Below are 20,445 nucleotides of genomic sequence, written 5' to 3' on the forward strand. Positions count from 1 at the left end.
TGGCAGAAGGGGAGGCCCGTACGAAGGCCCCGGGGGGTGTTATTACAGCCCCGCTCGAAGTGGCCGGCTGGCCACGCCGGAAGCAGGTGACCTGCCCCCCGTGCCTTGCGGACGAGGAGGTCGCGCCCGCCACCGCCTCTCCGGCCGGCGAGCAGCGGCGCCCCTCCCGCGGCGGTCGAAGGTGGCCACGGCCGCGAGCAACGCCCGGCCGCCACCACGGTCGGGGCGTTGCTGAGCGAGGCGAGCCTGCATGTTGTACGCCCAGCTCAGCCGTGAGGGCCAGCAACCTGTGGAGGGCCAGGGAGTCCAAGGCCTTCCCCTCCAGGTGGGGGTAGGCGGCCTGAACCAGCGCCAGGAGCGCACACACCTCAAGGCCAAAGGCGACTCCCCCTCCTCCCGCCGACGCGTGGAAAATTTTTTAGGCTCAAACGCAGCAGCCATCTGCTGACGAGCCGCCTGGAGCATCGCCCGCCCTATCAGCCGGCGGGATGCTCCGGTACGCCTGCAACGCACGCGTGTCCAGGCAGGGGGCAGCTTGCGGCCCCCACGTCAACCCACCCGGTGGCCACTCACCTCCAGCCCCGACGGCCGGAGCAGCGGCGGCCATGGACGCGGCCATGGCAGTGGTCATGAATAAAAAATGTTTAAAAATATTTTTTTTTTGATAGAATATAGTACTGCCTTCAGTATGACAATTCGTTTAACAAGTTTGCAGTCAAGTTCAAGTTCATTGATTAGGTGTAGCCCTGTGAGGCATTCGGCTCTTGAATCGGGTGCAACCGCAACAAACAAAAAACATGAACAAAAAAACATCTTATAGTGACTATGTGACTGAGTGCAAACAGAAAATCCAAGAAAAGACAGCAAAATATTGCAGAAAAAAACACCGTACAGTCGATACCACATTGGGAAGTGGGTTAAAATTGAGTTACAATATTTGAGGATACGACAACAACAACAACAGAGAGAGTGAGTTAAATAATAAAAGCGTGTAATAATGATAGCGGCTCAACCAAGTGGTGTACAGGCAGTCCTCTACTTACGATGGAGATGCGTTACGACGACCCCATCGTCGTAAGTCAAAAATATCGTAAGTCGAAGATCGCCTAGCCTACCCAGGAGTCTTAAAGAATGGTGAAAATTTAGCAAAACAGAGCAATTTGCAGTAGCGTACTGTGTAAACTATATACAGTGATACCTCGGTTCACGAACTTAATTTGTGAACTGACTCTGGTCACGAACCGAATTGGTCGTGAACCGAGGCACATTTTCCCATAGGGTTCAATGTAAATCCGGTTAATCCGTTCTGACCTATTTTTTTGGTTTTTGAAACACAAAAATATGAAACAAATTACAATACACATTAGTACTGTACAGTATAGTAATGTATAAAGAGAGAACACTAACCTTGCTTGAGATGACTTCAGTAAGCACTCAAACGGGTGAACTGTACAATACAGTAAGTACAGTATTGTACAGTACAGTTGTACAGTACTGTATGTGCTAAAAAGCACACCAAAAAGCAAAAAGTCACTGAAAGTGTCTTCACAGTACTTCTTTCTGTGTCTCTTCTTCCCTCCACGATCTTCCTACAGGAAGTCACGACCATGTGACAGCCTGGAAATAGCATTAAAATGGCCGCGGCTCCTGTTCGTGTACCGAAGCGGAGTTCGTGAACCGGAGCATATTTTTATGAACGTTTCTGTTCGTGAACCGAGGTATCACTGTACAATACTGTATTGCACAGTGAAACGTAAAGTAAAAAAACTAGGTAAATTCTTAGCCTACCTATATGAACTGCAATTTAATATAAAGTTTTTTTCAGGAAACAATCCTAGCTGCTATGAAAAAAACTTTTAACATGCATTGAACGTATCGTATCGTGGTAACCCTCAAATGAAATCGCTAAAGCTACGTATCACACATGCATTGAACGTGTCGTAACGTATCATATTGGACTATACTCACCAAGATTCGTACCTCGTACGCTGCTGCGTTTGCCTGCCGCAATTTTGTCGTATCGCCATCGTAAGATCGAAATATCGTAACTCGGGGGACTACCTGTATACAGCAGCAGGCATCGTCAGGGGTCAGGATCGAACCCACGACCTCCTGCGTACCAGGCGAGGTAGTTAACATCTCCTAGACACCGTGATGATGATGAGAGAGAGAGACACACACACAAACTCAATATACAATCGGCGTCGTGGTTGGGATTGAACCCTGAACCTCCTGTATACCAGGCGAGGTAGTTAACATCTCCATTGGTAAAGAGCGAGACACGCAGACTCCAAATAAACAGTAGCAGGCGTTGTTAGGGTCGTGATCGAACCCACGACCTCCTGCTCACCAGGCGAGGTAGTTAACATCTCTAAGCCACCGTGGTTCTCTCACTCTCTTGTGCAGGAGATGAGGAGATCTCCTCGGTTGTCATGGGGACGCTGTCACGGAAACGGAAACTCACGGAAAGCCTGGACAATGTGAGTGACACTCACTCACCCTCTCACTCGCTCATCCTCTCACTCGCTGACCCTCTCACTCACCCTCTCACTCACCCTCTCACTCTCTCACCCACTCATTCACCCACTCACTCACCCTCTCACTCACCTTCTCACTCACCCTCTCACTCACTCACCCTCTTACTCACCCACTCACTCACCTCCTCACTCACCCTTTCACTCACCCACTCACTCACCCCTCACTCACTCACCCACTCACTCACCCTCTCACTCACCTTCTCACTCACCCTCTCACTCACTCACCCTCTTACTCACCCACTCACTCACCTCCTCACTCACCCTCTCACTCACCCACTCACTCACCCCTCACTCACTCACCCTCTCACTCACCCACTCACTCACCCACTCACTCACCTCTCACTCACCCCCTCACTCACCCTCTCACTCACTCACCCCCTCACTCACCCTCTCACTCACTCACCCTCTCACTCACCCTCTCACTCACCCCCTCACTCACCCTCTCACTCACCCTCTCTCTCACTCACCCACTCACTCACCCACTCACTCACCCACTCACCCTCTCACTCACCCTCTCACTCACCCCCTCACTCACCCTCTCACTCGCTCATCCTCACTCGCTCACCCTCTCACTCACTCTCTCACCCACTCATTCACCCACTCACTCACCCTCTCACTCACCTTCTCACTCACCCACTCACTCACCTCCTCACTCACCCTCTCACTCACCCACTCACTCACCCCTCACTCACTCACCCACTCACTCACCTCTCACTCACCCCCTCACTCACCCTCTCACTCACCCCCTCACTCACCCTCTCACTCACTCACCCTCTCACTCACCCTCTCACTCACCCCCTCACTCACCCTCTCACTCACCCTCTCTCTCACTCACCCACTCACTCACCCACTCGCTCACCCACTCACTCACCCTCTCACTCACCCCCTCACTCACCCACTCACTCACCCTCTCACTCACCCACTCACTCACCCTCTCACTCACCCTCTCACTCACCCACTCACTCACCCTCTCACTCACCCACTCACTCACCCTCTCATTCACTCACCCTCTCACTCACCCACTCACTCACCCTCTCACTCACTCACTCACCCTCTCACTCACCCACTCACTCACCCTCTCACTCGCTCACCCTCTCACTCACTCACCCTCTCACTCACTCACCCTCTCACCCACTCACTCACCCACCCACTCACTCACCCTCTCACTCACCCACTCACTCACTCACCTACTCACTCACCCTCTCACTCACTCACCCTCTCACTCACTCACCCACTCACTCACCCTCTCACTCACTCACTCACTCACCCTCTCACCCTTCACACTCACCCTCTCACCCACCCACTCACTCACCCTCTCACTCACTCACTCACCCTCTCACCCTCTCACTCACTCACTCACCCTCACCCTCTCACTCACTCACCCACTCAACCTCTCACCCACTCACCCTCTCACCCTTCACACTCACCCTCTCACCCTCTCACTCACCCAACCACTCACTCACCCTGTCACTCACTCACTCACCCACTCACTCACCCTCTCACTCACCCTCTCACTCACCCTCTCACCCACTCACCCTCTCACTCACCCTCTCACTCTCTCACCCTCGTCTCTCAGTTTCGCCACAAGACATCTCTGCTGGACTCCGAGTGTGGTGTTGCCGCACGGATGGATTGCGCCATCCCATCGGTGGGCTCCACCTGGTCGAGCACCACGGACGACTCGTCCGATGAGGAGGGTGAGCAGAGCAGGGGTTGACAACATCATCAGCAGCAGCATCATCAGCAGCAGCATCATCAGCAGCAGCATCATCAGCAGCAGCATCATCAGCAGCAGCATCATCAGCATCCTCAGCAGCAGCATCATCAGCAGCATCATCACGAGCAGCAGCATCAGCAGCAGTATCATCAGCATCATCATCAGCATGAGCATCAGCATCCTCATCATTAGCAGCAGCATCAGCTGCAGCAGGAGCATCATCAGCAGCATCATCATCACTAGCTGCAGCAGGAGCATCTCATCATCAGCATCATCATTATCAGCAGTATCATCAGCAGCAGCATCATCAGCAGCAGTAGCATCATCAGCATCATCATCAGCATCATCATCACTAGCAGCAGCATGAGCATCATCATCAGCAGCAACAGCATCATCAGCTGCAGCAGGAGCATCATCATCAGCAGCAGCATCATCATCCTGGGAAGATGGAGGCAGTCGCCCTCCAGCAACAACGGAGGGCGGAGGAGCGACGCTCACAACAACGAGCAGAGCGCCGGGTGGCTAAAGCACAGCAAGTTGGCACAGAATGGGGGGGGAACCGGTGGTGCATCAGCCAGTCATCTCAGTCGACCCGTGGCACCTGCTGGGTCTGCCCCGTGACCTAATGCCAGCGGGCGTTCGACGCTTCACGTGGCCTCAAGGTGCACATGGCCTGGCACAAGCGTCGTGGTGACGTCACCGCCACTTAGTGGCGAATGGCGGTTGTTGTGTATGTCTGCGTGTATCTGTGTGTGTCTGTGTGTAGCTGTGTGTCTCTGTGTGTGTCTGTGTGTGTGTCTGTGTGTATCTGTGTGTAGCTTCTTGTGTCTGTGTGTATGTGTGTGTCTGCGTGTGTCTGTGTGTCTCTGTGTGTTTCTGTGTGTGTTTCTGTGTGTGTGTCTGTGTGTGTGTCTGTCTGCGTGTGTCTGTGTGTGGCTGCGTGCGTGTTTCTGTGTGTGTGTTTCTGTGTGTCTGCGTGTGTCTGTGTGTGTGTGTGTGTCTGCGTGTGTCTATTGTGTGTCTGCGTGTGTCTGCGTGTGTATCTGCGTGTGTCTGTGTGTCTCTACGTGTGATGACGGGTCACGATACCGTTCGCGATGCTGCGATGCTCACTAACCTCTGGCCCCTGTTTGCTGTTCCAGGACCACCTTTGCCTCTCCGAGCCCAAGATCCCAGATTCAGCTCAGACCTCTTGTCTGCCACGCCGCCTCTGCCCATCCGACTCCACTGCTCCCCTCGCTCCGATCCCACCGATCCCGCCGATCCTATTAGTCGCGTGGGTCCCGCCGACGTTGATCCCACCGATCGTCTCGTCGGTCACGCCGATTCCATTGATCCCGCCGATATTGACCTCATTGATCCCACCGATAATATCGGTCTCGTCATCGATCCCATCGACCTCATCGAGTCCGCCGATCTCTTTGATCCCGACGATCCGATGGAGCTCATTGATACCTGCGGCACCATCGGCACCACGGGGCGTCCTGGCGGTCCTATCGATCCCATCGGTGATCTTATTGATCCTTCCCGGCCCATCGCCCCCGGAGATCCGCGCGATCCCTCAGAGTACCTCGATCCTACCGGGCCGATCGATCGCGAAGCCTCCGAGGGGATGACACCGATGAGCCCCTTGGGCTTTATTGATCAGCCCTGCGGGGCCATTGATCCGCGCGGGACCTCCGCCGCCGCCGATCGCGTCGATCGCTCCCGTGCCCTTGATCCCACCGGTGAAACCGATCCTGATCCCTGGTGTCTACGGGGTCCCCATAGTACGGCTCCCCAGGGCGGGGATGGGGGGGGGGTGAAGGAGACTCCTCTGAGCGCCGAGTGCGGCTCGGACGCGTGGAGGCAGTGGGTGGCCGAGACGCGGCGACGGAGACCACGCGGGGAACACGCGGAGACCACGTGGAGGGGGAGACACGCGGAAGGGGAGGAGGAGGAGGACGGTACGGGGGATGTACTGGGAGAGACACGGGGGGAGACACGGGGAGACACATGGAGACACGGGGAGAGACGGGGAGACACGGGGAGAGACACGGGGGTAGGCACGGGGAGAGGCACGGGGAGAGACACGGGAGACACACGGGGAGAGACACGGGGGGAGACACGGGGAGAGACACGGAGAGACATGGGGAGAGACACGGGGAGAGACACGGGGAGAGACACGGGGAGACATGGGGAGAGACACGGGGAGAGACACGGGGAGAGACACGGGGAGAGACACGGGGAGACACGGGGAGAGACACGGGGAGGCACGGGGAGACACACGGGGAGACACACGAGGAGACACACGGGGAGACACACGAGGAGACACACGGGGAGAGACACAGGGAGGCACGGGGAGAGACACGGAGACACACAGGGGGAGACATGGGGAGATGTGGGGACACGTGAAGACACATGAAGACACGGGGAGACATGGGGACACGGGGAGACACGGGGAGACACGGGGAGACATGGAGACACGGGGAGACACGGGGGGACACGGGGAGACACGGAGACACGGGGAGACACACGGGGAGACCATCGCTGCATCTCCGTCATCCTCCTGCTCCCACAATCTCCTCTCAGTGTTTCCTCGCGACTCCCTCTTCTCTGCCCCCTCATCCTCCTCCCCCCCCCTCCCCCATGTCTCTCTCCCGTGTCTCCCCCGTGTCTCTCTCCTGTGTAGCGGTGTGTGCAGACCGTGTCTCCGCGTGTCTCATCGTCTCCCGTGTCTCTCCCGTGTCTCTCCCCTGTGTCTCTCCCGTGTCTCTCCCCTGTGTCTCTCCCGTGTAGCGGTGTGTGCAGACTGTGTCTCATTGTCTCCCGTGTCTCTCTCCCGTGTCTCTCTCCCATGTCTCTCTCACATGTCTCTCTCCCGTGTCTCTCCCCCGTGTCTCTCCCGCCTAGTAGCGCTGTGTGCAGACCGTGTCTCGGCGTGTCTCTCCAAGGAGCTCTGCGTCGGCCTCTGCCGCTTCCTGCGGGAGGCCAGGAGGCCGAGTGGCCGCGAGTACTCGGCAGACAGCCTCTACTACCTGTGCGTGTGCATACACAAGGTGCGTACACACACTCACACACACAGAGACACACACAGAGACACACACACATTGACACACACACAGACACAGAGACACGTGCAGAGACACACACAGATACACACACAGATACACACACAGATACACACACAGAGACACGCACAGAGACACTCACACAGAGACACAGAGACACACACAGAGACACAGAGACACACACACACACTCACACAGAGACACACACACAGAGACACTCACACAGAGACACACACAGAGACACACACACACACTCACACAGAAACACACACAGAGACACACACACATAGACACACACACTCACACAGAGACACGTGCAGAGACACACAGAGACACGCACAGATACACACACAGAGACACGCACAGAGACACACAGAGACACACACACACTCACACAGAGACACACACAGGCACACACACAGGGACACACACAGAGGCACACTCAGAGACACACACAGAGACACACACAGAGACGCACACACAGACACGCACACAGAGACATATACAGAGACACACACAGAGACGCACACAGAGACATATACAGAGACACACACAGACACACACAGAGACGCAACACAGAGACACACACACACAGACACACACAGAGACACACACAGAGACACACACAGAGACACAGAGACACACACAGACACACACACAGAGACACACACAGAGACACACACAGTGACACACACAGTGACACACACAGTGACACACACAGTGACACACACAGTGACACACACAGAGACACACACAGAGACACACACAGTGACACACACAGTGACACACAGTGACACACAGAGACGCACACAGTGACACATACAGACACACACACAGAGACACACAGTGACACACACGGACACACACACACACACAGAGACGCACACAGTGACACACACAGATACATACGCAAAAACAAAGACATACACACGTACACACTGTGTGTGTGTGTGTGCACCCTGTGTTTTTCCGTGAGTGCAGCACCTTGGAGACTGCGGCAGGCAAGACAACATCTTCACCGACGCGTGTTACTCGGACTTCCAGCTGCGTCTCAGCGAGACCCTCAGCTCCAACGGTTCGTGCCGGAGACACGTGGTGGGAGTGGTGGGGCTGGGAAACTCGCAAAGATCCCCCGTGTAGCCCAAACGGGCTGTAGGGGCAAGTGCTGTTAGCGAGCACCTATGAAGGCCGGCACGGTACATGAGGGGGTGGGTGGCCAGCACCACGCCCGACCGCCTTTGTCTCCCCAGTGGCGATGTTTACACACCGCTCCAGGTTACTCGTCTGAGGCTGAGTCGACCTAGGGAAGGCCCAGGTACCGGTTTTGACAATCGCCACCGGTGTTGGCCGTGAACGGGAATCGAACCCGGGTCTTGACGTGGCTGATTAAGTGGAGACGTAGGTCCCGTTGGAATTCCCTTACACCTCCTCCGCTGTAGCAAAGCCTCTCTCCTCGGTGTGCTGCGTGGCAAGGCGATGTTGAATATCGTTTACTCTCCCGCGTCTCCCCCCCCGTGTCTCCACCACGTCCCCCCCGTGTCTCCCCCGTGTCTCCCCCCCGTCTCCCCCCCGTGTCTCCCCCGTGTCTCCCCGTGTCCCCCCCGTGTCTCCCCGTGTCCCTCCCGTATCTCCCCCCGTGTCTCCCCCGTGTCCCCCCCGTGTCTCCCCGTGTCCCCCCCGTGTCTCCCCCGTGTCTCCCCCGTGTTTCCCCCCGTGTCTCCCCCCCGTCTCCCCCGTGTCTCCCCCGTGTCCCCCCCGTGTCTCCACCGTGTCTCCCCCCTGTGTCTCCCCCGTGTCTCCCCCCCGTGTCTCCCCCGTGTCTCCCCCCCGTCTCCCCCCCGTGTCTCCCCCGTGTCTCCCCCGTGTCCCCCCCGTGTCTCCACCGTGTCTCCCCCCTGTGTCTCCCCCGTGTCTCCCCCCCGTGTCTCCCCCGTGTCTCCCCGTGTCTCCCCCCCGTCTCCCCCCTGTGTCTCCACCGTGTCTCCCCCCTGTGTCTCCCCGTGTCCCCCCCGTGTCTCCCCCCCGTCTCCCCCCCGTGTCTGCCCCCCGTGTCTCCCCCGTGTCTCCCCGTGTCCCCCCCGTGTCCCCCCCGTGTCTCCCCCGTGTCTCCCCCTGTGTCTCCCCCGTGTCTCCCCGTGTCCCCCCCGTGTCTCCCCCCCGTGTCTCCCCCGTGTCTGCCCCCCGTGTCTGTGTCTCCCCCGCGTGTCTCCCCGTGTCTCCCCCCCGCGTCTCCCCCGCGTTTCCCCCGTGTCTCCCCCGTGTCTCCCCGTGTCTCCCCCCGTGTCTCCCCCCGTGTCTCCCCCGTGTCCCCCCCATGTCTCTCCCCGTGTCTCCCCCACGTCCCCCCCCACGTCTCCTCCCCGTCTCCCCCCCCCGTCTCCCCCCGTCTCCCCCGTGTCACCCTCGCGTCTCCTCCGTGTCTCACCCCCCCACGTCTCCCCCCCCCCCCCCCCCCCCGTGGCTCCCCCGTGTCCCCCGTGTCTCACCCCCGCACGTCTCCCCCTTGTCTCTCTCCCCCCCCCCCCCCCCCCCCCCCCGTGGCAGGCCCATGGCCGTCGTCGCGCGTCTGCGAGGAGCACCTGTGGGCGAGCGGCCTGATGGGCCTCCATTCCCCGTGGTCTCTCCTCTTCTCGCTCCTCTACTACCTCGCCTGGGGCTTCCAGCTGCACTCCCCGACGCAGCACGGGCGCCTCTCCACGCGCTCGCTGCTCGTGCGGTCCGCTCCCTCCTGCACCTCCACCTCCTCCTCTTCACGCTCCCGGCCCACCGGGGACTCCGCGGGGAGGGCTCTCGCCTACCGAGGGAGCGGAGCGGACGCGGGAAGTGACGTAGCAGGTGAGCGAGGGGGGCCAGCGGGAGGAGGGAGACACTTTAGCAGATTGAGGTGGGGGGGGGGGAGCCACGCAGTGGCTAGGAGATGTTGACTACCTCGTCTGGTACGCAGGAGGTCGTGGGTTCGATCCCGACCCTGACGCCTGCTGCTGTGTATTTGAATTTTGCGTGTCTCTCATCATCCTCATGGTGGCTATGAGATGTTAACTACCTCGCCTGGTGTACAGCCGGTCGTGGGTTCGATTCCGACCCTGACGCATGCTGCTGTATATTTGAATTTTGCGTTTCTCTCTCTCTCATCATCATCACGGTGGCTATGAGATGTTAACTACCTCGCCTGGTGTACAGGAGGTTGTGGGTTCGATCCCGACCCTGACGCCTGCTGCTGTGTATTTGAATTTTGCGTGTCTCTCTCTCTCATCATCACGGTGGCTATGAGATGTTAACTACCTCGCCTGGTGTACAGGAGGTCGTGGGTTCGATCCCGACCCTGACGCCTGCTGCTGTATATTTGAATTTTGCGTGTCTCTCATCATCATCACGGTGGCTATGAGATGTTAACTACCTCGCCTGGTGTACAGGAGGTTGTGGGTTCGATCCCGACCCTGACGCCTGCTGCTGTATATTTTAATTTTGCGTGTCTCTCTCTCATCATCATCACGGTGGCTATGAGATGTTAACTACCTCGCCTGGTGTACAGGAGGTTGTGGGTTCGATCCCGACCCTGACGCCTGCTGCTGCTGTATATATGCAGTTTGCGTCTGTCTTTGCTCTCCCCGTGGTCGCGTGGATTTTCCTCCCGGATCCTCCGGTTTTCCCCCATCCACATTCAGAATCGACGTCACCCGTTCAGGCATTGACAAGTTAATGCCTCGGATAAAAATGAGGAGCTGAGCAGTGTCTTTTACGTCCATACTTTCATCCAGTGCTAGTGAATATAATTCAAAGGAATCAGACTTTTTGTTTAATTGACTGGCTATATTTTCATCAGTCAGTTCCACACGGCGAGTCACAGTCCTGCGTGATAAACTGACTTTTTCAAATTTGCTTTTGATCTCCGGACACAAGATGTCTGCTGTCTGTACCGTGCATTCTTTTACAAACTCGCCTTCGGAGAAAGGCTTGCTAGCCTTTGCTATTTCGAATGCCACCAAAAAACTTGCCTTGGTAGTTGACTCTTGAATCGCAGTTTGTTGGTGAAAAAAATGTTGCCGAGTCTGTAAATTAGCCGCCAACCTCTGAGCCGTAGCCGCCCGTTCTTGCGTTGACTGCTTGCTAGCGTAGTCAGCATGCTTCGTAGCAAAGTGACGGCTGATGTTGCACTCTTTGAAAACTGCGGCAGTTTCTTGGCATATCAGGCATAGAGCCTTCGATTGGACTTCAGTGAAAAAGTATTTTGTTGTCCACTCCGTGTTAAACACTCGGCACTCATTGTCCACTTTTCACTCACTTGATCCGCTCATTTTACAGAAGGGCTCACAGGGCAAAGCGAAAAAGTAAAGGGAGCACCGTATCTAACTCAGCAATGTAAACAAACCCTGAAAATGGCGCTGATGGCCCACAATGCATTGCGAGATTATGTGCCCTTTCGAGCCCCATACACCACACTCCCGGTCAAAGTGCGCCATCTAATGGGGAAATGGTGGCATTACAGGAGGAAGGTAAAATTTAATTTAATAATAATTTAAAAGCCCAACGGGCCATATACGGCCCGGGGGCCGTACGTTGCCCATGTCTGGTGTAGTGTATAGTGTAGTGTATAGTGTAGTGTATAGTGTAGTGTATAGTGTAGTATACTAGTACAGCACTAGTGTACAGTGTAGTGTATAGTTTAGTATACTAGTACAGCACTAGTGTAGTGTATAGTGTCGTGTATAGTGTAGTGTATAGTGTAGTATACTAGTACAGCACTAGTGTATAGTGTAGTGTATAGTGTAGTGTATAGTGCAGTGTACAGTGTAGTATACTAGTACAGCACACCGGTTGTGAGTTGGAGAGCCAAGCCACAACATTTACAATCTGAGTTCGACGTTTCGCCAGTGATTACAACCTGTGTTCTCTCATTCGGTAAAGCCACGAAGGCAGAAAAAATAAATCCCTGAAGACAACCGCTTGTGTTGCGATCGAAACGTCGATAATTTCGTGTTATGTTTTCCGCCTACGTGGCTTGAAAGCTTTAAGTCAAGATTTTATCGCAGTTAGCCTCATTAGGCGACGGACACGTTTGTGATGGCGGGTTTTAACGGCACTTTTACGCGATCTAACCCCAACAAACACCTCTATTATGGATTATTTATCCTGTTGCAGCGACTGATGATGATGGTGGTGGTGGTGGTGTTCATGTTATTGTTGGTGATGGTATTGGTGATCATGATGTTATCGATCATTTCAGGAATTATGTCGGAAAATCTCTGGGACCGTGAGCGTTGTCCGGTCCGCATTTACGAAACCTACCTCTCCAAGATGTAACTACCGCAACAACCACAACTACCACAACAACCACAACAACCACAATAACCGCAACAACCGCAATAACAACTACCACAACCACACTACCACAACTATCACAACAACCACACTACACCACAACTATCACTACCACAACAACCACACTGCACTACCAGAACAACCACAACAACCGCAACAACAACTACCACAACCACACTACACTACCACAACAACCACACTACACCACCACAACTATCACAACCACAACAACCACAACAACCACACTGCACTACCACAACAACCACACTACACTACCAGAACAACCACAAAAACCACACTACACTACACAACCACAACAACCACACTGCACCACCACAACAACCGCCACCACCCTGACCACACGAGTGTTTACTGCGTGTAGAGCGCCTCCCGGCACTCGCTTGCATCGCCTCACTAACGTCACCGTCTCTCCCTCCTCCTTGTGCCCCCCCCCTTCCCCCCCGTGTGATCAGCCCCCCCTCGTCCTGCTGTGCCAGCGAGGGGGGGCCCCCTGGCCCCCTCTACCTGACCCCCCTGGACTCCCCGCCGGGGGAGGCTCCCTCCTCCTCCTCTCCGTGGTTCTCCTCCACTCCGCTGGCGGCCCCCTCCCTGCGCTCGCTCCTCTCCCGCGCGCTTTGTGCCCGCCCCTCCTCCCTCCTCGCCCACAAAACCAGCCACACCACCAGCCACAACACCACCACCCACATCACCACCCACCCAATCACCCATCCAACCACCCACCCCACCAACCAAAACACCAGCCACACCACCACCCAAACCACCAGCCACCCCACCAGCCAAAACACCACCCACCTCTCCACCCACCCCACCAGCCAAAACACCACCCACCCAATCACCCACGCCACCACCCACCCCACCAGCCAAAACACCACCCACCCTATCAGCCACCTCACCACCCACCCCACCAGCCAAAACACCACCCACCCCACCGCTCACCCCACCACCCACCTGCCCACCCACCCCACCACCCACCCCACCACCCACCACACCACCCACCCTACCACCCACCCCACCACCCACCCCACCTCTCACCCCACCACCCACCCCACCACCCACCCCACCACCCACCCCACCTCTCACCCCACCACCCACCCCACCCAGGACCTCTCCTCTAGGGGGGCCAGGGCCAGAGGGAGGGGAGGGAGGGGCAGAGGGAGGGGCAGGGGCTTGGTGGGCAGGCCCCCACGACGGGGCAGGGGGCGAGGGAGGGGCCGGGCTCGAGGCGGTGATGGTGGTGCCGGTGGTGGAGATGGTGCCGGAGGTGCCGATGGTGGTGGTGGTGATGGTGCTGGTGGTGGTGCTGGTGCCGGTGGTGGAGATGGTGGTGCTGGTGGTGATGGTGGTGGTGATGGTGATGGTGCTGGTGATGGTGGCGATGGTGGTGATGGTGCCAGTGGTGGAGATGGGGGCGATGGTGTCGATGGTGGTGATGGTGATGGTGCCGGTGGTGTCGATGGGGGTGATGGTGGCGATGGTGGTGATGGTGCTGGTGGTGTCGATGGTGGCGATGGCGGCGATGACGATGATGCTGATGAGATGTTGCTAGAGTTTAGGAGCTCCGGTGGCTACGAATGTGAAGAATCAGACAGTGAATGAGTCCAGAGAGTCAGGGAGACCGGGACTCAGGTTCTATAGACACTGGGAGACTGGGTTCTCAGGTTCTAGAGACACTGGGAGACTGGGTTCTCAGGTTCTAGAGGTTCTGGGTTCTCAGGTTCTAGAGCCTGAAGTCTCTGTGGGTTCGTTTGCCGCTGCTGCTGCTGCTGTTGTGGCGATTCGTGAGGCCGTCTGTGTGCGTCACTTTTTAGTGGGAGGGGGGGGAGGCTTCTTCCTCCTCACCCAGGCCGAGGGGGTTCATGGTCGCGATGGGGAGGGGAGGGGGCATGGGGATTTGGGGATGGCTAGGGGTATAGTTTGGTAGGTGTAGCGGTGGGTAGGGGTATAGGTTGTTAGGGGTAGAGGTGGGGTTAGGGTTGGGCGGGCGGGTGGGTGGCTGTAAATTCTGCGCGAGTTCTTGTGAAGAATAAATGAGAAGTAATTTTCACTACAACCGCGTCTGCTCGGGCCTTCTGTGTGTTTGTGTGCGTTTCTCCCTCACACACACACACGCCTTACACACACACACACACCACCATGACAACCACCATCACAACAACCGCCATTTGCCACTAAGTGACGGTGACGTCACCACGACGCTTGTGCCAGGCCAGGTGCACGTTGAGGCCACTTGAAGTGTCGAACGCCCGCTGGCAGGAGGTCACGGGACAGACCCAGCAGGTGCCACGGGTCGACTGACTGAGATGACCGAGATGACTGGCTGATGCACCACCTGTGCTCTCCACTGTGCCAACTTGCTGTGCTTTAGCCACCCGGGGCTCTGCTCATTGTTGTGAGCGTCGCTCCTCTCCCCTCGATTGTTGTTGGAGAGCGACTGCCTCCAACTGCCCAGTAGCGTCCTTCATGAGCCTCTTATACCACATAACTCCATCCCTTCTCTGGCCCGTGCCGTGCCCGTTTAGCCCCCTCGAACTGGCCGAACGAAAGCTCTTTGGGCATGCGGTGGCTGGGCATATGGGCTACATGACCCAGTGAACACAGCCTTGCCTGCTGGAAGAGCTCACCGATGGGACATTGCCCAGATCTTTGGAGGATTTGTGAACTCCTCACAATCTAGCCTGGTTAAACCCAGGATGGATCGTAGGCAGGCCAGCCTAAATGTTTCAAACCGGCGAAGATGCTCCATTAGGGGGGGTCCACGTTTCGCAAGCGTAGAGAAGGGAGGGAATGACTGGCCGAGAAGACCTGAAGCTTCGTGCGGAGCGACAGACCAGGTAGCTTCCACACAGCGTTACGCAACCGATGAAAAGATAATGCCGCTCGACTGATTCGGAGTGAGACCTCTGCTGTTAAACTGGAGCCGGTTATAAGCACACACCGTGACACACACACGGTGCCTCGTCACGCAAGCGGCACTCCATCGCTCGACTCGAGCTGTAAGTGCTGTGATATTTGGCATTGCCACTGTACCGTTCGCCTTTTTGCCATTGATTTCTCGTCGACGAACACTGCTGGTGAGACTAGGCCACACAGAAGGCCGTCTCTGGTGTAGGCCAATCAGTTTCTAAGACAATGCATAGACTCATTATCAGAGCACGTTCGCATGTTTTGCCACGAAGCAACGTGTGTGGATCATGCAGACTTGATTCCCTTGCAAAAAGCAATCTATTCGGTATTCGAACATCTTAACACAACAACCGTTTCATTGCCAGAGAAACGGCATGAAAAGATATTCTTATCTTTCATCATTTTTCATGTTGACAATAATGTATCCCATTGATACAACTGCTCGACCAAAGCTATACGTTGCTCTGATACTTGTGTAGGACTTGAGATGACACGCGCCACGCGTTTGGTTGCGATGCGAGCGTGCAGCGGACAGTGGGGGCAACTGAGGACATACAGTTGTTGCGCCAATTAAGGGGTGAGGTCATTAAGAGACGCCACAGGTGTTAGGGGTAACTGAGGACGCAGGCCGGTGATTGTTCGAGAGAGTAAGTGTCTGGGACGGGCGCCGGGCTGTCTACGATAACAGAATCACGTGAGGCTGGGGGCCTGGGGGCGAGTAACGAAGCGGGGGATGACATAATTAATTGGGGTTGTTTGGTTCGTGGATAAAGGCAGTGAGCGTATGGAGATACGGGAGTCATTGTTAGGGTTGGAGTCGCAGTTGGAGTTGGAGTTGGTGCCTGGACAAGAGTGTATAGTATAAGGTAGCAGTGGACAAGAGTGTATAGTATAAGGTAGCAGTGGATAAGAGCGTATAGTATAAGGTAGCAGTGGACAAGAGCGAAGCAGCAGAGTAATGGACCTTGGTGGAGAGAGAGAGAGCGAGCGAAAGCAGCAGAGCGAACTAAGGGACATCGAGTGGGGCTGATGGAGAATTGTACATTGAAGATTAGGGAGGAACATTGAGCGATGCTGTCGGAGATGTGAACTATATGCAAAATAAAAGGAACGAGAAAGACAAAGAAGTTGTCGCGTCAGTAAGAGTCCTACACATGTGTAATAAATCCGCTCCAGACGAGATCGTGTCTTTTGTCTTTTCGTTCTTCATTCCACAGCTCCGTCACATGCCGGGTTCCTCTTCCCCCCGTTACTCCGTTCCCCGAGCGTGACAGCGTCCGCTCGCTGCCTCGCTCCCTCATGCCGCTGATTGACGGTGTGTAGGGGACGGCAGAGGTCGCAAACGGGTTTTGATTCCTTATGTGATGCCGCCGCCACGAAGCCGTTCGGCAGGCGCCCCATCCCCGACCTCGCCACCACCAAGCAACGGAGCCAACCCCTCGTCCCCCTCACCTCACCTCACATGAACACACCCGCGCGCATTCCCCCCCCCCCCCCCCCCATAGAGCTGGAAGGGGAGGACACCTGATCGACTGGTTTTTATCCGAGAAACCCTTATCGGGATTAACTCTCACGGTTTCCGGCGATCAGGGAATTGGATGACCTCCCCCGACGCTACGTTGCACCGCGGCGCTGCGACCGACCTTAAGATGGTATGGTTGTGGCGTGGGGCATTCGGCCACCGCGGTTGAGGCGCATTTCCCCCCACACACACCCCCACGGGTCGACGGGGTAAGCAGCGGAGGGACGGGACAGCATGAATAGCGGGACCGCAGGGGCTCTTGCGCATAGTCATGGAGGGTTGGGATAATTACGCTTGAGCGCGCAGGCCCCATTGTTAGGGAGGGTAAGGGATTAATTAGGATTTACGCCGCGCACGCCGCACACTGATTAGCATATCAAAAGCGCCCGGAACCGCCGTGCGCGTGCCAGAGGGGCGCGAGCCCATTGTTCAGAGCCGCATCCCTTTGAGGTAGGGAGGATAAATAGGGGGCGCAAAGGGGAAATCGCGCTCTCACTCCAGCGCCAGGCGACAAGACGCAGCTCCAGCCCAGCGACCCGGACGTCCGTGAGACGCACCGAGGAACGCTGCGAGCAGGGGATCAACGGACCGCCGTGAGCACCTAACAGTGAGTAACGAGGTGAATTATAATAATAGCAGATAAATCGGGAATAGGCATAAAGGTATCAGCGTGGGCCAGCCTCGTCGACTCACTGATTTAACACCTAGTTCCAGGTAGCGGACAATAAATCATTAATAGCGAATCGTGGCCTCGTGTGATCTCGTGGAGAGGTGTGCACGTGTGTGGTGCTGCGTACACAGTGGTTCGCCACGTGAGTGAGCGCGGCGCGGAGCTGCGCGTGTGGGTGCGCGTGTGTTCACTACGTGTATGATACAGGTGCGCGATCACAACGTGAGTGCTCCGTGGTGAGTGAGTGCCGCGGGGAGCTGTGTGCGTGAGTGCGCGTACGTTCGCTACGTGTCGGATACGGGTGCGCATTGGTAACTTGGTTATTCGACGTGGAGGCGAGTGCCGCACAGGGCTGTAGACGGGCGCACGCTCGCAGCGTGCGAGAGCTTTACGTAGTGGCGTAAAGAGGGGGAGTATGGCGTTTGATTGATGATGCCGTGCGCACGTATGCTTGCAGCGTGGGAGCGCTGCGTGAAGCCGTATGGGTAGGGGCGTCGCGTTCGAAGGCCGGCGAAACCCTAGCGGGTATTAGGGAGGTGGGGTAACATAAACGGAATAGGGGATGATGGCGGGAGAGACCCCGGGGGCCAACGGCCCCCACACTTACCCGTACCCGGCCGCACCAGGGTCGCAAATGGGTACCCGTATCCTACCCGAAATGACTGACAAACGGTGACTCACCAGTGACTCACGGCCTACTCATTTCTCAACGTCTCGTTTCTTCTCACAATTCAAGTTCCTAGAATCAACCCACCCACGCCTGCAACATTGCTTCATCCCAGAGGTCGCAATCAGGTACTCGATACCCGTACCCTATCCGATACCCGGCTACCCATACCCGGCCGGGTACGGGTACCCGTTTGCGACCCTGGTGCGGCCGGGTACGGGTAGACCGTGAGTCACTGGTGTGTCACCGTTTGTCACTCATTTCCCAACGTCTTGTCTCTTCTCACAATTCAAGTTCCTAGAATCAACCCACCCACGCCTGCAACATGGCTTCATCTCAGAGGTCACAATCAGGTACCCGTACCCTACCTGATACCCGGCTACCAGTACCTGGCCGGGTATCGGGTAGGGTACGGATATCGGGTACCCGGTTGCGATCTCTGAGAGACGGCCTCCGGCCTGCCACGTGGCCGCTGACGTGCCGGTGACACAGACGTGGTCCCTCCTCAGCCCCTCTCCACACTGACCCGGAGCTGTCTCTCCCCACACCCCTTATAACACCTGGCCCACGTGATACCACGCAGCCAATCATCAGCCTCACCCCCTGGAACCTTCCAGATGTTGCTATGCAGCCACAGGCCAAGCCCCTGGCTCGACGTCCCATTGGCTGCGGACTGAGGCCAGCAGAGCCAATCACCATCGCCCAGTTACCCCCCAGGTGCATCCTCATATTACTCTTGTGTAGTGACATCGCTGGATGATGTCAACAGGCTGTGGGTGCAGTACTGACCCTATAGGGGCACGGCGTGAGGTGTCGCGAAGTTGGCGGATACCACAATGGTGTCGGTGTAGTACCGGCCCTATAGGGGCACGGTGTGCGCTGGTGTCGGTGTAGTACCGGCCCTATAGGGGCACGGCGTGCGCTGGATCATAGCGCTGGATGGCTCCAGGCTGTAAGTGCAGTGCTGGCCCTACAGGACAGGGTGTGTGGGTGCCGACCGAACGATGGTCGCGTGAGGTCATGGCACTGGTTTGACTAAAAATCTGTCCATTGAAGTTTGTTTTTGCCTTCTAAGAATGTTCCTGAAGTGTGACATTGTCTGATCATTCCACACAATACTGTTACGGCAAGCAAGACGTCGTATCCCAAGACATTATTTTTCTCGTCAAAACACGACGTCTACCAAATTCGACGTATTCCAAAGCGGTTGTATACTGAGGTACCACTGGACTACTTTCTCAGAAGTGGCCCGGCTCTCACAAAAGATGGCTCCTCCCCCCTCTCAGTTCTGTCTCGTTTGTTTCCTCATCCCTCTAGCAGTGCCCCACTCCCCCTACCCCACACCCCCCTCTCTATCTCTTCTCCCTGGCTCCTCCCCCCTCTCTTACCTACATAGCCTCTTGTCACAGCAGCCCTTTTGCCCATTTCAGCAATTCTTTCTTGCTGTGGTTGTCCCACCTGATGATGACGGACGCTTGTGTTGCGCCCCGAAACGTGATTTATTTTATTTTATACCTCGTGACTTTACCAAAAGAACCAAAGAGTATGACATTCATAGCGGCAGCCAGAAAAACTCTAAAACGCGTTGTGACGTTAATTCTAAATGTTAGGGGGAAAAAACTGGAGGACCCGGAGAAAAATCCACTCGACTACGATGAGTGGGACAGAGAGAGAGAGAGACGCAGAACCTGCCGGGGTTTGATCGGCGTGCAAGGCGACGCCTGGGCTGTGACCGCTACGGTCCCGTCTATATAACTTCGGATCTGACGCTGGTTCGTGTGTATCATCATCAGCTTGTGCTCATCCTGGCCCGCTTGCATCACTGGTCCGTGCTTGGTGTCCGGGTGGATGCTTGTGTTTGGTGTGGCGGTGTTGCTGTTTTTTACACGCATTCATTTAACTCACTCTGTTGTTGTCGTTGGTTGTTGTTGTATCCTCAAATCTTGTAACTCAATTTTAACCCACTTCCCAATGTGGTACCGAGTGCAAACTTGGTATACTTATGTCATACTGATGACAATACTATATTCTATCATAA

The 20,445-nt window shown here is 56.1% G+C and overlaps 1 protein-coding gene across 1 annotated transcript; it reads left to right on the forward strand.

Moving 5' to 3' along the window:
- The first annotated feature begins 2,272 nt into the window (after window positions 1-2,272).
- On the forward strand, window positions 2,273-19,340 carry LOC144949898 (uncharacterized). The gene is made up of 9 exons (XM_078879882.1): window positions 2,273-2,480; window positions 4,114-4,234; window positions 5,397-6,200; window positions 7,147-7,292; window positions 8,286-8,379; window positions 9,849-10,139; window positions 12,529-12,601; window positions 13,097-13,769; window positions 19,302-19,340. The coding sequence occupies exons 1-9, from the start codon at window positions 2,433-2,435 to the stop codon at window positions 19,338-19,340; spliced, it is 2,289 nt and encodes a 762-aa protein (XP_078736008.1). The 5' UTR covers window positions 2,273-2,432.
- The last annotated feature ends 1,105 nt before the right edge of the window (window positions 19,341-20,445 follow it).

The sequence above is a fragment of the Lampetra fluviatilis genome, chromosome 55, assembly GCF_964198595.1.
Source record: "Lampetra fluviatilis chromosome 55, kcLamFluv1.1, whole genome shotgun sequence".
Classification (NCBI taxonomy): Eukaryota; Metazoa; Chordata; class Hyperoartia; order Petromyzontiformes; family Petromyzontidae; genus Lampetra; species Lampetra fluviatilis.

Coding starts and splice junctions, on each gene's coding strand:
- LOC144949898 (XM_078879882.1), top strand. CDS start 2,433: ATGGGGACGCTGTCACGGAAACGGAAACTCACGGAAAGCCTGGACAAT. Junction 12,602..13,096: donor GAAACCTACCTCTCCAAGAT/GTAACTACCGCA, acceptor CCGTGTGATCAG/CCCCCCCTCGTCCTGCTGTG. Junction 13,770..19,301: donor TCTCCTCTAGGGGGGCCAGG/GCCAGAGGGAGG, acceptor GTGTCGGTGTAG/TACCGGCCCTATAGGGGCAC.